The 15,203-nt window shown below is 58.2% G+C and overlaps 1 protein-coding gene across 5 annotated transcripts in view; it reads left to right on the top strand.

Moving 5' to 3' along the window:
* The window catches only part of ATP2B2 (ATPase plasma membrane Ca2+ transporting 2), a 352,425-nt gene that overhangs the window by 325,700 nt on the left and 11,522 nt on the right, over window positions 1-15,203 (top strand). For all 5 annotated transcript variants that reach the window (XM_059940372.1, XM_059940370.1, XM_059940375.1 and 2 more), the window contains 7 exons: window positions 5,645-5,824; window positions 6,022-6,109; window positions 9,792-9,898; window positions 10,383-10,574; window positions 12,675-12,888; window positions 14,526-14,737; window positions 14,887-14,994. In XM_059940372.1, coding sequence (XP_059796355.1) covers window positions 5,645-5,824; window positions 6,022-6,109; window positions 9,792-9,898; window positions 10,383-10,574; window positions 12,675-12,888; window positions 14,526-14,737; window positions 14,887-14,994 — 1,101 coding nt within the window. The remainder of the gene's footprint in view (window positions 1-5,644; window positions 5,825-6,021; window positions 6,110-9,791; window positions 9,899-10,382; window positions 10,575-12,674; window positions 12,889-14,525; window positions 14,738-14,886; window positions 14,995-15,203) is intronic.

Below are 15,203 nucleotides of genomic sequence, written 5' to 3'. Positions count from 1 at the left end.
TGGGAGACCTTTGGAGAGGGTCCCTGCCTCTGGTGAGCATGTTTGTGTATGTTGCCAGGACAACCGTGAGGCCGGCCAGAGAAAAAATCCCCACCCAGACCGCCTCTAGGGTCCCACAAGCCTGGTCAGATTCATTTGCTGCAGGAAAAGAAACTCGGCCTCCCTCCCTCGGTTTCCCCGTCTGTCAAGGGGGAGAAGCTCATATTGCCTTCCTCCCTTGAGAAGACAAAGGACAGAACAGATAAAAACAGGGTTGCAAATCCCCCCTCCCCCAAGATGCTACAGTGATGCATTTTCCAAGCCTGATGGAAGCCAGTGAGGATGAAGCCATCAGGAGAGCAGCGGCCTGGGATTTGCCGGGTTATCCGGGGGTGTTTGGAACCCTCAGAGTCACAGACAACTGCTGTCACCACAAACAACAGATGTTTAGAAGCCTTTATTTAATGAAAACAGGAAGCACCCATTTCCTGGCTGGTTTTCCTCAGTGAGAAATATCTAGGATAATTTTAGCAAAAGAAGGAATCTTTTTTCACAGCTATTTTATCTATGGGGAAAGCACATTTCAACCAGATCAATGCCTCTGGGGCTTGGGTCTTCATCCTATCTGTATCCTCCCTGCCCGGAACAATTAGATGTTCCATAGCTGTTTGTTGCATAAATGAGTGAGTGAAGCGATAAAAGGAAGGGCTCAGCAGCTGCAGGAGGTGTCCCATTGGGTTGGAGGGACCAAGGATAGCTTCCTGAACAGAGAGCGTCTCATGTGCAAGATGGGAAAGATTTGTGACACACAGAGATTCAGGGAGAGAGGGCGTCCCAGGCAGAGAGAACAGCGCAGGCAAAAGCGCAGAGGTGGGAAGGGGTGCCACGTGTTTGGGGACTAGTGAAAACCCTAGCTGGGTTTATGAGAGAAAAGGCTGGGAAGGGAGCTTGGAGCTAAACTGTAGAGGGTTTGCATGTGCCCGTCCAAATCCATTCACCCGGGTCAGGCTTCGAGGGACTTAAGCACAAAGGTGTTTCACAGTGACCCACATTGACCAAGCACCTACCCTGCACGAGACCCCTGAGAGGGTTCTGAGCGGCTGGCAGCCCCTGCCCTCCAGACCCACAGCCTAGTGAAATGAAGGGTGAGGGGAAGTATAGATTCATGGCACGCGAGAGTGTAAAACCGGACAGGACTGAAGCACGACAAGGACGTCCAGTGAGGGGCCCATTGCCTATAAAGGAAGTGGAGTAACTCGTGGTGGCCAGGGGAGGCTCCTCCGGTGTTTCCAGATCTGTCCTGAATCCCCCCCCCCCACCTTCAAGGCAGGTCACAGGCCCCTAATATACCTGATCCAAGGGTTGTGGTGGGAAGCCCACCCCATCCCACCGCCCCAGACACCTGCGCCTCCAAGTGCTCTAGATGCCCGCTGCACCCCCATCCCACGCATCTGCATCTGTATCCTTCCTCTGTGTCCCTGTACCCACCCTGAAGCGGAAAGAGCAAACAAGGGAGCCCGGGGTCAAGCGTCTTGCCAGCCTCCTCCACCCACACATCACCAACATGTGCTGGCCCTGAGCTTGGTGACCTTTGCTGCTGTCACAGAATTCTCCAGCCTCAGTGAAGGGCGGAGGCTATCACTCCATTTTACAGATGAGGAAACCAAGGCTTAGGTGGGAGCCCGGGGCAAAGCCCAGCCCAGCCTTTTGGCCCCTGAGCCCTCTCTCCACAGGGCAGAGACACTTCCACTGCACAGAGTAAAGTGTGGGGACCATAAAAATTAGCCTCCTCCTTTCTTCCCAGTCTGGCTTGTTCAGGGGAAGCCCAGAGGGTGGGGATTCCAAGCAGGCAGATTTCAGCTTCTTGAGACAGTCTTGAAAACAGAAGTCTTCCTAAAACATGGCACCCATCACCTCATTCCCAGTTCAGAACTTGCCATGCCTCCCAGGCCTGAAGGAACAAGGCCCTTACTCCCACATCTTTGGACCTGAAGCCCCTCTCCAGCTCCATGGCCACCGGCTCCTACCCCACATCTTCCCTTGGCCTCAGCCACCCAGGTCACCCGCAACACTGTCTGCAGTGCCCTCCCCTTCTCTGTGTACCTCATGGGACAGTTGTCTGCAGCCAGGACCACAATGAAGTGGTCATCTCTGCAGCCCCAGCATGGGCACAGTGCCAGGCATCAGAGCCTCAGTTAGTGTTGGCTGAAAAGAAGCAGATCAAGTATCCCCTCCTCCAGGAAGCTCCCACAGATTTCTCCTCCCCATACACTTCCTTCTAAAGTAAGAGTGCGCTCTGCTGTGCTCCCAGAACTCTTTGTACACATCTTTACCAAAGACCCTGTCTCTGTACAAGAGAATGGGTCTGACCCAGAGTAACTGCTCTCTTATCTGAAAAAAGAACGATTATGTGAAAGGGGGACTTCCCTGGTGGTGCAGTGGTTAAGAATCCACCTGCCAATGCAGGGGACATGGGTTTGAGCCCTGGTCCGGGAAGATCCCAATGCAGCGGAGCAACTAAGCCCGTGAGCCACAACTACTGAGCCTGCGCTCTAGAGCCCGCATGCCACAACTCCTGAGCCTGCATGCCACAACTACTGAAGCCCACGCACCTAGAGCCTGTGCTCTGCAACAAGAGAAGCCACCACAATGAGAAGCCCATGCACTGCAACGAAGAGTAGCCACCGCTCGCCACAACTAGAGAAAGCCTGCACGCAGCAATGAAGGCCCAACGCAGCCAAAAATAAATTTTTTAAAAACAGAAAGATTATGTGAAAAGATACAATAGACTTGTTCTGCCTTAGATCAGTCAACCTTAGAGGGGATGAGCACCTTGTCAACAGAGGCAAGTAAGTAGAGGCTCTCTGACCATCCATGAGGGATGCCTGGAAGGAGATCTAGGCGATGAGCAGAGGGTCAGAGTCACGACCCAGAGTCCCTTCCAACTCCGAGCATCTTTTAAACAAGCATAACCTAAATTATTCCTTTCAGGGCAGGAGCCAGATGAGGTGTGTGCTCCCAAAAGAACAACGGCTCTTTCCTGTCCCCTGGGGCAGGAGACAGCAGGGGGCTGCAGCCAGGTTCCAGCCGTTGTGAGGACATCGATAAATTATGTAAACGGGATCTTGGACCTTCCACATCCCCACTCCCTCCGGCTCTATAAAAAGAGGTCACGTTTGGTTATGTGAGCAGCTGCCATGGCACGAGGCGGAAGCCTTGCTCACGTGGCCCCAAGCCCTGAGTGGGCACCAGAAGGCTCCTCCCCAGACTCTGGAAATACACTGAGAGGAGACCCATGATCAGCTCGCCCCGCTGCAGCCCTTCAACAACAGGGAGATCACTATCTGCCACCACAGAGCCGGTCTGTTAGAGAACTCGGGGAGCTGGAGGGGCCTCCCCCAACCTTGACCTAGGCCCTGCCTGTCCCCGGCATTTGTTTCTCACTCCACCACAGGATGGCTGTCCTCAGGAGCCGGGATTTTCTCTACCAGCGGCGGGGTGGAGGCCCAGAAAGGGAACGGCACACAGGCTAAACTTGGGGCAGATAGCTGGTGGTCAGGGTAGGGGCAAGATGGAAGAGGCGAGGCCAGAGGCAGGGAGACTGGGAAGGGGCTGGGCAGTGACCTCTGCTTGAGATGGTGGTGTGGACGGGATGTGGATGGAGGCAAGATACTTTCAATGTCAGTTCTTGTTCTTAAAATTCCTGAGCGCAGAAAGGGACCGGTGGGCGTAAGTTGTCCGCAGTCAGGTTTTGGACCAGCGTTCTAACTCTATGTACTCTTTGCCAGGGCTGCCATTACAGAGTACCACAAACAGCAGAATTGCATTGTCTCCTGGTTCTGGAGGCTGGAAGTCTGAGATCAAGGTGTCGGCAGGGTTGGTTCCTTCTGAGGGCTTTGAGGGAGGCTCGGCCGCAGGCCTCTCCCCTAGCTTCCGGTGACGTGCTGGCAGTCTTCAGCACTCCTAGCGTGTAGCCGCATCGCCCAGATCTCTGCCTTCCTCTTCCCATGATGATGTCTTCCCTGTGTGTGTGTTTCTGTCCAGATTTCCCCTCTTTATGAGGACACCAGTCACATGGGATGCAGGCCCACCCTAATGGCCTCATCTTAACTTGATTACCTCTATAAAGAGCCTGTCTCCAAGGAAGGTCACATTCTGAGGTACTGGGTGTGGAGAGCTTTCTGGGGTGGGGGAGGGGAGGGGGCGGGGAAACGACACAATTCAGCCCATGACTTCTTTAAACTCTCTCAGCAGTGACTTGTCAGGGTCGGGGTGGAAGTGAGTTCTCAGACACCAGGATGTGGAAGAGGAGAGTTGGATTCAGGCCCCCCTTCCCACCAGGTCTGAGATTCTAAAGTACTTTTAGTACAACTGGATTTTCTGCCCTTGACCTGTCCTCTCCCACTGAAGGATGTTTTACAGCAAATATTGCCTTATTATTTTGTCACATTTGTCACTGGGTCAGAATCACTTGTTCAGTTGATCTGTGCTGTGTGTGAAGGGCCATGGCAGCTCCAGGCTGGTTTTTTGTTTTGTTTTGTTTTGTTTTAACATCTTTATTGGAGTATAATTGCTTTACAATGGTGTGTTAGTTTCTGCTGTATAACAAAGTGAATCAGCTATACATATACATATATCCCCATATTCCCTCCCTCTTGCGTCTCCCTCCCACCCTCCCTATCCCACCCCTCTAGGTGGTCACAAAGCACCGAGCTGATCTCCCTGTGCTATGCGGCTGTTTCCCACTAGCTAGCTATTTTACATTTGGTAGTGTATATATGTCAGTGCTACTCTCTCACTTTGTCCCAGCTTACCCTTCCCCCTCCCCATGTCCTCAAGTCCATTCTCTACATCTGTGTCTTTATTCCTGTCCTGCCCCTAGGTTCTTCAGAACCTTTTTTTTTTTTAGATTCCAGGCTGGTTTTTGCATCCTAATTGCTGGGCAGATCCAGCTCCCTGCAAAGGTGGTGGGGGGGGGTACAGCTTCTGATTGGCTGGGTCTGCTCTGGCCTAAATGGCCCAGATGTCAGTCTATTATTACAAAGAAGGCAGTAGGCAGCCCTTACTCTCACAGGGAGATGTCATGTTTTACACAAAGCCTAATCGTTCGCATTTATTCTAAGCCAATGTCACATTATTTAAATAAATTATCCCAAAATGCAATGTCCTTCTCCTGCCTGCCCCCCTGGCAAAAAACTGAAAACACACAAACATATTTATCATTGAGTTTGCAGGAAATGTGCATGTAGATGAAGCAGGGACAAGATCCTGTGCAGCAGTGGAGTGTTCTGTACTCTTGCCTGGGACCATATCCAAGAGGATGTTTATTGTGGTCTTTCTCAAAGCCCTTGTCCAGGTCAGGATAGCCAATGGTTTCATCTTAGGATGCAGTATCATGGGTGATAGGTGGTGGCTGTCTGGGACACTGCAGAAAAGAATTGTGAGACCACGTCAGGGTTTCATCAGAGGGTGCTGTGATCGATTAACAATGCCTAACATGGGCACAGGAAAGGAGGAGATGGTCTGTGTGCCATCAGTACCTCCTGGTCATCTAGGCCCCTTACAGTGGCGTTGCCTGTGAGCAGGGCTCACTCTGGAATCCATGAGGGCAGGGAGGGCCTGCACGAGACGATGTCCACTCCATGGCACATGCCCTCCCACCCAGGTCCCGGAAGCCATCCGCAAGTGCCAGCGAGCAGGCATCACTGTCCGCATGGTCACCGGTGACAATATCAACACAGCCCGGGCCATCGCCATCAAGTGTGGCATCATCCATCCTGGGGAGGACTTCCTGTGCCTTGAGGGCAAGGAGTTCAACCGGAGAATCCGCAACGAGAAAGGGGAGGTATGTGGCCCAGTGCAGAGGGTCCTCAGAGGGCAGGGCTTGGATGGGGAGCTGGGAGGCACGGGAATGCATGAAGCTCCAGCAGCCAGCCAGTGTGCCACTCGGAGCCCAGTGATCTAGGCAAGTCCCCTCCCTTCTCTGGGCCTCAGTTTCTCTCCCCGACCCCACCGACCCGCCCCTCCCCCATCCCTCTCCAGATTGAGCAGGAGCGAATCGACAAGATCTGGCCAAAGCTGCGGGTGCTGGCTCGCTCCTCCCCCACGGACAAGCATACCCTGGTCAAAGGTAAGACTTGGGCGGGCACGGGCAGCTCTGAGGCCCAGGCGCCAGGCCTCCCCGGGCCTTCCTGTCCTGGCGCCTTCAGCTTCTTTCCAGGGTGGAAGGGGCTCCTGCCTGGGGCTCCCCGCACCTGGGGACGCCCTGGGAGGCCTGCTAAGGGCCACAGTGAAATAAGGAGGTGGCGAATCTGCTCCCTGGACCCCACCTCCCATGGGCAGCAATGGGATTGCCAATCCAGGGGCCAAAACTCATGGCCTGAGGGCTGAATGGGGCCCACAGATGAGTTTATTTGGGTGGTGTGTCTTTTTTAATGTTCGATTTGAATGACTTTATACAGACCCTGCTTGCTCCCATTTGATGCCGTCTTAACCACTGTTGTCTGACACTCCGCCCATTTCATTTACTTATGTTCTCAGTCTGGCCCCAGAGCTTGTGAGTTTGAGACCCTTGGTCTGCCTGTTCTCTAAGGATGCTATCTGACATGTGTAACTAGGACGCCGGGAATGGGCTGTCCGGGGAATACCAATCTGAGAAATGAGCCAAAACCCAGCGTCCTTCTTCCCTGACTCCCTCCAGGGAGAGGGCACACCCCTCGCTGAGCCCATCTAGCTGGTCAGATGCTGGGCACTTTCAGAGTCACATAGGCCTGGGTTTAAATCCAGACTCTGCCCCTGCCCTGCTCTGTGGACTTGGGCAAGTGCCCAGCCCCAGGGCTCAATTTTTCCATCTGTAAAATGGCCGTAGGGGGAAGGTTTCTGGCTGAGGTCATCCCTAGGGCATCTTGGATTCCTCTCCTAAAGGTGCTGCCCAAAGACATTAATGAAGGCAGATCTGGCCTTGGAACAGAAACACAAAGCCCCAGAACCACAGATACCCAAGCAGGAGACCACCCCCAACCCATCCCCATTTCTTATTCAATCATGCACTCATTCATTCGCACATTCTCTTGATAAATGTTTACTGAGGATCTAGTATGTGCCAGGCCCAGGTCTTGGCCGGCGTGGTCCTCCCGTCTTGGAATTTGTGGCCCAGGTTTTATCCAGCAGACATTAAATAGGTGGTTTCCCTACGTAGAGCTAAAGGCTGCACTGGTGGAAGAGAAGGGTGATCTGGGGCCTCTGCTGGCCTCTAACTCGAGCTGGGGAGGGTGTCATATTGTAGGCCGTGGAAGGTGGGATGGGGGGCCAGGGGGAAGGGCCTGTGTTTCAGGCAGGACAGGGAACTACACTATGAAAGCCCAGAGGCAGAGATTTCCAGGCACTTTCAAGGACTTGAAAGAAGTTCAGTTGGCTGGGCTGGGGCCTCAAGCGAGAGAGAAAGACAAGAGGAGGAGGCCAGAGAAGGAGGTGCCAGCATCAGATCACGTAGGGCCTTGAACGCCAAGCGGTGACCTGCACAGTTAGCCCAGGTGGGGAGCCGAGGGAGGGCCTTGAAGGGGAAATGTTGTTTTAGAAAGCTCCCTCCCTGCTGCTGTGTGGAGAGTGGCCTGGAAGCAGAGGGGCCACCAGGACTGTCCAGCTGTGACTGGTGACACCTGGGCAGTGGTGGTGACAGTGCAGGTGCACTGCAAGGAGACGGGTCTGAGAACTGTTTGTGGGCAGGAAGGGCCTGGGCCCGGCGATTGTTCAGATGGGATGGAGGGATGGGGGAGAGGGGAGTGCAGGATTGCTCAGTCTGTACCTGCTTGAGAGCCTGCTGCATAGTTTACAAGGGGACAGCTAGGTGTCAGGAGTCGCACAAGAAGGGACCGATTTGAGGGGAAACTGATGCACTTGCTTCAGGAGGCCGAGCTGGCGGCCCTCTGACATCCAAGTGGAGGTGTCCATGGAGTCAGGGCTCAGGAGAGAGAGCTGGCCCCCGATAAAGATGTAGGTGGGGTGTGCCGAGTGGGGGTAAGCAGAGGAGCCGCTGAACCCAGGAACCTCCCACCTGAGCGGTGAGCAGAGGCTGAGACCTGTCAGCGGGTCTGTCACCAAGAAGAGGCAGCCAGAGGGGTCGGGGGACAAACAGGAGCAGGGTGTCCAAGAAGACGAGGAAGGAGGCCTGCTGAGGGGAAGGTGTGGTCCACGGTGTGAATGGCTGCTGAGAGGTCCAGAGACAGGACAGGAGCCATAGGAGTCGGCCACAGGGAGGTCCCTGGGGACCATGCGCTGTGGGGCGTGTCAGCACTGGTGGTGCAGGAAAGAGGTCTGGGGGAAGGGGCTCTTGCAGCTCCCCCCTCTATCGGGAGCCGTAGGAGATCTGGGCCCGCCTGGGGAGCCACAGGGGAAAACTGGCCCCCTCCTTGCCTCGGAGAAGCACCCAGGCGGGCCCAGGGAACCGGCGGGGTGAAGGCCTCAAATGCCAAGTGGACAGAGATTGGATAATCCGGGGCAGCAGAACAGCTTGGGGGAGCGGCCAGGAGGACTTCCGGTGCACACGTCCTGCAGCCAGACCTTGAAGAGGGTGGAGCTTTGACCCTTGCAGGGAGCTGGGGGGAGACAGGGTCTGGGGGTACAGTGCCCCAGGTCAGGAAACTCATTCCCTCCTTCCAGAGGCTGCTGCGGTTTGCCAATCGCAGGACACACGTGTGGGAGCTACAGTGACCTGATTAGGGTGGGTGGGGGTCCTCAGGGTGTCACAAAGGCTTCCCGGGGAAAGCAGTATCCGGGCTGAGACCAGGTGACTGGGTGACGGGGACGGCTGGCCCAGGGAACGGCCGGTGCAAAGACGGGCAGGTGGCCAGCTGCATGGGACGGAGAGCCGTTCCCGTGGCGGAAGCACAGACTGTGGGTGGCTGGGGGAGGGAGGAGATCAGAGAATGGGCGGGGTGTGACCACGGAGGACCAAGTGGGTGGAGCCGGGAACTCGGTGTCATCCTGAGGCCGAGGGCAGTGAGAGTATGACTCTCAGCTGGTGCTGGGGGCCGGGTTCAGACTCAGGTGTCAGAGAGAAAGGCCCTGGGGCTGCTGTGAAGATTGGAGAGGAGCCTGGTGTTAGGGAGGGGGGAGTGGAGGCGCTGCGTGTGGGGTGGGCAGAGAGGAGGGTAAGGATCCCAGTGGGGCTTCGGGGCTGTAGGACCCGCAGACGCAGTGATGCATCTGATGTGTGGAATGGGACAGGGATGTACCAAGGGTGACACCCGCGCTTCTGTCCTGCCACGGATGTCTCTGCTTGGGGCCCCGCAAACTCCACACACACCCAGTGACGACTTCTTTCACGCATCCTTTTCTACTGGCTCCAGAGCAGTGACAGGGGCCGTGTGTCATCTGTTCACTCTGTTACGTGCTGAAGATTTTACTGAGGATGAACGTCTGGAGAGCAGTCATTGGCAAATGGCAGAGCCCAGGCCTCCTCGGGTGTGACTGACACCGCCCGCCCCACCCCCAGGCAGAAGGTGCTGGGGGAGCAGATAGTAGGCCCCCCCGGCCAAACCCTGGTGCCCCAGGAGGGCAGAGGGGAGGTGCGTCCGGCCAGGGTGGCTGCCACTGTGGCCACGGGCTGCAGAAAGCAAAGAGGATGCCGGAGAGGCGACAGGCCCAGACCACAGAGGGCCGCAGCCGGCCCCGGTCTCAGGGGCCCCACGTCCCCTGCAGGTGCTGGGAAGAAGCTCGACAGGAGGGGGGGGCAGGGCAGGGGCCAGAGAGGAGGCTGTCCCCGCCCCACTGGGGGTCCCAGGTCCCCCAGTACATGCTCACCCCACCCGCAGGCATCATCGACAGCACACACACGGAGCAGCGGCAGGTGGTGGCCGTGACGGGGGACGGCACCAACGATGGGCCCGCGCTCAAGAAGGCCGATGTGGGCTTCGCCATGGTAGGAGCTCGTGGGGGCCTGGGGCAGCACCCGGCAGGAGCCCGCAGGCAGGGGGTTCGGGGGGCGTGGACCACACAGCCTCCGGCAGGGAGTGCAGCACGCCCAGTGCACACTCCGCCCGCCCTCCGTCCACCTGACGCTCCCAGCACTCTTGAGGCTCGGCCTGGCCTCCGGGTCTCCCTGGAAGGGTAGAGGGCGCTTCCTGTAGCGATGGGTCTGGGGGAGGGAGGGGGAGGGAGAGGAGGGAGGGGGAGGGAGGGGAGGGCCCCCCTTCCTGAAGGCAGACCGTTGGCCTCAGGGCTGGGTCTGTGAGGAGCAGGGCTGTGGTGTGCATGTGTGTGCACACACGTGCATGCCTCGTGTGGCCTGGCGGTGCGGGGGTGGGTGGGTGTGTGCGGAGGCTGGTGTAGGGGTGAGGACAGTGCCGCTGGCGCTGCTCGCCTCTCCGGTCGCCCCACCCAGGCTCCTGTCGCCATCCCCACAGGGCATCGCAGGCACAGATGTGGCCAAGGAGGCCTCGGACATCATCCTGACGGACGACAACTTCAGCAGCATCGTCAAGGCGGTGATGTGGGGCCGCAATGTCTACGACAGCATCTCCAAATTCCTGCAGTTCCAGCTGACAGTCAACGTGGTGGCCGTTATCGTGGCCTTCACGGGCGCCTGCATCACGCAGGTGGGTCCTCCAGGGGCAGGCAGGATGGTGCAGGCCGAAGCCTGGGGAGGGCGGACACCCACACGAGGTGTCCCAGATCGTCATACCTGCACGCTGAGGGCCAGGAACTGCATCACAGACCCACCCACGTAGGCGCCAGCCCCACAGAGTGCAGGAAATGAGGCTCAGAGAGGTGGCGGGATTTGCCCAAGGTCACCCAGCAAGTGGAGATGCCAGGCCCACCTCCACATCTGCCTGACCCAGGCACAGGCCTGGCCCTTGCTCCAAGAGGCAGGAGAGGTGATCCTCAAGGGAAGGCAGGACCCCTGGCCGCATAAAGGGCCAGAGAGAGGCCGGGGCAGGACAGGCAGCCAGCTGGGGTCGCAGAGCTGGCAGGGCCCTGGGAGCCTCAACTCCGGCGTGGAGTGCGTTGGGAAAGGCCTCTGTGCCTGGGTTCCTGGGCCTTCTGGAGCCGACAGGCAGGCCCCAACACCTGCAGCCTCACTGCTTCTTCACCCACCTCACGAGGCGGGAACTGTGGTGATCCCCATTTCACAGAGGCAGAAACCGAGCCTCAGAGGATGGGCCTGCCAGGCACCTGCCATTGCTCCCGCAGCCTCCTGCCTCACCCCAACAGGGGCTGGCCAGGAGAGGGCAGGTGTTCCGAGGCCTGGCCCCTCCCAGAACTAGGTGGGCAGACAAGCCCCTGCCCATAAAAGCACCCAGAGGCCCAGAGGCCAGCACTGCCCTGAAGAGCTGTGTGGCCCTGGGAATGCTGTCCCCTCTGTTGTACTCTGAGCCCTTGAGGGTGCACGTGGCAGCACCCAACACCCCAGCCCTGAGAGTGAGAGCCCTGGGGGGTGCCTAGGGCGGGGTGGAGGCGGGGGTCCCTTCTGCTCATAAGGGCCTTGTCTCCTGCTCTGTGGACAAGAGGCTCCCTCTAGTGGTGGCTTGCGGGACACTCCCATGGTACAGCCGCTCACACCAGGCTTCTTGGAGACCAGCTGGTGCCAGATGAGGAAACTGAGGTGCCAGGGGGACCGTCAGTTTGCCTGAGGTCTTGGATTGAGTTGGTGGCAGGGTTGTGAAGGCCTTGGTGGGGAGATGGGGGCCCTGACCTCAAGGTGGATAGAGGAGGCTGATGGGCAGGAGGAAGCTGAGGGGAGTGGGGAGCGTGACTGAGCCGGGGCAGAGGTGGGAGAGGTGGCCTGGAGGAGGGGCGGTGACAAATATCTAGGAGGTGAGTGAGTGTGTAAGGCGTAGGCGGAGGGGCCTCAGGAGCCAGCTCAGTCCAGGCTGCTGGGTGTATAGGATCTGCGGGCTTCCTGGAGGAGGTGCTCGGGCAGTGTAGACCACATGATACAACTGTGCACAGACAGTATGAATATGTGATCCCTGTCTCAGCCAGAGAGAAGCGTGGGGGTCCACACCAGAATGTGGACGGTGGGAACCCGTAAATGGTGAATGTTGATGAGTTTTAGCTTCTTCTGTTCCTTACTTGCCCACATTTTCTACCAGGAAAATACATTATTTTTGGCGTCATAGACACACATAGTAATTGCTTAAAGTAAACACAAGAGGTAAAGAGAAATTGGGTGGTAGTAAAAAAGGGACAGGGTCCCAGGCATTGTTTGTGGGATAGGAGAGGCCCAAGCCATTGATGGTTGAGGGGAAAGAGGCAGCGGGAAGCAGAGGAGGTGGGGTCTGTGCGGGAGATGGTTGTGGGAGGGTGGTGACCTTAGCCTGGAGGAGAGGCTCGTCCAAACGGGGGCTGGAGAGGAGGAGGAGGAGGAGGGAAGGTGGCGGGGATGTGGCTGTATTTACGGGGGCCGGGCTGTGGAACTGGTGGCCATCGGGCCTGGGGCTCAGTTTTCTCCTTGTGGGAGAAGACAGGTGTGAAGCGGGCGGGTCTGGGCCGTTCTCCAGGGAAGGCCTAGCAGACCTGCTCCGCGCCCGCCCTGGAACCGGGGGTGGGCCAGCCGAGGGAGACCCGCGGGGCGAGCCGGCCTCAGGGCTCCGGTGGGAAGCTGCTGACACCTCAGGAATGAGCCCCACCCCAGGCACTTCGGGGCAGCGGGTGGGCCGGCCTCCCCGTGACAGCCCCTCCACTCGCATCCCCAGGACTCCCCTCTGAAGGCCGTGCAGATGCTCTGGGTGAACCTCATCATGGACACGTTCGCCTCGCTGGCGCTGGCCACCGAGCCACCCACGGAGACCCTGCTCCTGCGGAAGCCGTACGGCCGCAACAAGCCCCTCATCTCGCGGACCATGATGAAGAACATCCTGGGCCACGCCGTCTACCAGCTCACCCTCATCTTCACCCTGCTCTTTGTTGGTGAGTGCCCCACCCTGCCCACCGGGGACACCATGGCCCAGACCCAGTGCTCTGGATTCACAGCTGCCTGCCTGTTTGCTGGTGAGGTAATGGAGGCCTAGGGAGGTGAAGTTAGTTGCTCAGGGTCACACAGCAAATCTTGGGTAGAGACTGGCCCTGCCCCAGGTCTGGCTGACCCCAAAGCCAGGGATTTCTCCACTGAAGACAGCTCCAGGCACTGTGTACACAGCGCAAGGCGGTGCCTCACGCCAGCCGCACAGGAGCCTGAAGCTCTAGGGGGCGTGACCAGCCCCTTCTCTCATTGCTCCCACACTTGGAAGGATCCTCACCACGCCGTCCTCAGAAAAGAGCCACATGCCTGCCTACCCGCCAGCTGTTTCCACAACACTTTTATTTAGGACCCTCTACCACCAGCCCCCGTGACAATGAGGGCACGGAGCACAGAGCGGGGAGGTGACTTGCCCGAGGGCATGCAGCCGGTCTGAGGTGGCACCTGGGCCGAGAGCGAGGCCTCGCTGGTTCTAAGACTGGCCTGGCTTCCAGGGTGCTTCAGAGATGATCTGGGCAAAGCCCACCCCTGACACCTGGAGAGGCCCAGAGGCGGGCAGGAGCTGGCCCACAGTCGCACGGCAAGTTGGGGCCACCGCGGAGTCCCCAGAGCCTCTCTGAGCTGGGTTTTCAATGCCAACGAGCCCTTGCCCTCAAAGTCCAGAGTACAGATGAGGATGGGGCACGATCCCATTCCTCAAAGTGCAGTTCCCTTCCGTTGTGTTGGCAGGACGGTTGCAAAGATGATCATGAACAGCCTTGGAGGATGTTTGGGGAATGCAGAACTAGGAGAGACTCAGAGAAAGCTGTCAGGCTAGGGAGAGAGTTGGGCATGGTGGGCTCCTGCTTTACTCGCTGGCTTCCCCACTTGAGCGCCTGCTCTGAGCGGTCCTGGATTCAGCTAGATCCTCTCACTCAGAAAACCCCACAAGCCCTCCCAGCACCAGCTCATGCAGCTTTGCAAAAGGACGCAGGACGGCATCAGGCATGCCGTGGGTGGGTGTCCACACAGCAGCCCGGGGCTGTGTCCCCCACACACCGCCACATGGCAGCTCCTGTGACAGAGAATTAGGCCACCTGGGTGAGTCCAGAGCCAGCCTGGCCTGGAAGCTCCAGCCTCCATGCAGGAACTGGTCTCTCCTGTAACAGCCCCTTGAGCTTCCAGAGGTCTCAGCAAGGATGTGCTCAGTTACAAGCAGCAAGACTTTCGGGGGGACCCAAAGCCATGGCCTCCCGCCAGGTATTCCGAGGTCACTCTACGTCCTCCCAGTCCAGATGAGTTTGCCAACCAGGGGTCGCTTTTTATAAGCCCTGTCGCCTTGTAGCACAGCTGGCCTCCCACCTGTATCAGATTTCTGCAGAAAAAGTGGAAGAAAGTCCACCCAAGGCCTTTCTCCCCTAGAGGAGAAAGGGTTTTGTTACCCCTTCACTTACACCCTGCAGCTCAGGCCCACCTGCCCCCCAGTGTCCAGAGAGCACCTCCCGCATCTGGGTGACCCACCCGGCTGCTCAGAAGAGGCCCCCATGCAGGGCCAGGCGTCCCCCCAGCCCCGTCCCTCAGCCCGGCTCCCGCCCTCTCGGCTTGGCAGGTGAGAAGATGTTCCAGATCGACAGCGGGAGGAACGCACCCCTGCACTCGCCGCCCTCCGAGCACTACACCATCATCTTCAACACCTTCGTCATGATGCAGCTCTTCAACGAGATCAACGCCCGCAAGATCCACGGCGAGCGCAACGTCTTCGACGGCATCTTCCGGAACCCCATCTTCTGCACCATTGTGCTGGGCACCTTCGCCATCCAGGTGCCAGGCCCCCACCCTGACCTGGCCGGGGTGGGCAGAGGGCAGCGGGCAGCCGGAGCCCCTCAGCAGTGCCCTGAGAGCCCAGACCTCCGAGCTGGCCCCTGATGGCCTGTCCCTCTGTCTCTCTCTCTGCTCCCTTTGACCTCCAGATAGTGATCGTGCAGTTCGGGGGGAAACCATTCAGCTGCTCTCCGCTGCAGCTGGACCAGTGGATGTGGTGCATATTCATCGGGTTAGGAGAGCTTGTCTGGGGCCAGGTGAGTGCTGGGGGAGCTGCAGGAGGGGCCTCTCAGCAGGGGAAGGGAAAGAGCACTGGACGGGGAATCCAGGAGCCCCAGGAATGGGTCATGGCTCCTCCATGGATTAGCTGTCTGGCCCCGGGCAAGGGCCTCCCTGTCTCTGGGGACCAGAGCAATGGGGGGTTGGCCCAGGTCTCGAATGCTGGTCATTTGGGTATCGCCACTAT

Source organism: Balaenoptera ricei, chromosome 11, assembly GCF_028023285.1.
Source record: "Balaenoptera ricei isolate mBalRic1 chromosome 11, mBalRic1.hap2, whole genome shotgun sequence".
NCBI lineage: Eukaryota > Metazoa > Chordata > Mammalia > Artiodactyla > Balaenopteridae > Balaenoptera > Balaenoptera ricei.
Note: the sequence above shows the minus strand (reverse complement) of the source record. Positions and strands in the feature narration are given on the sequence as shown.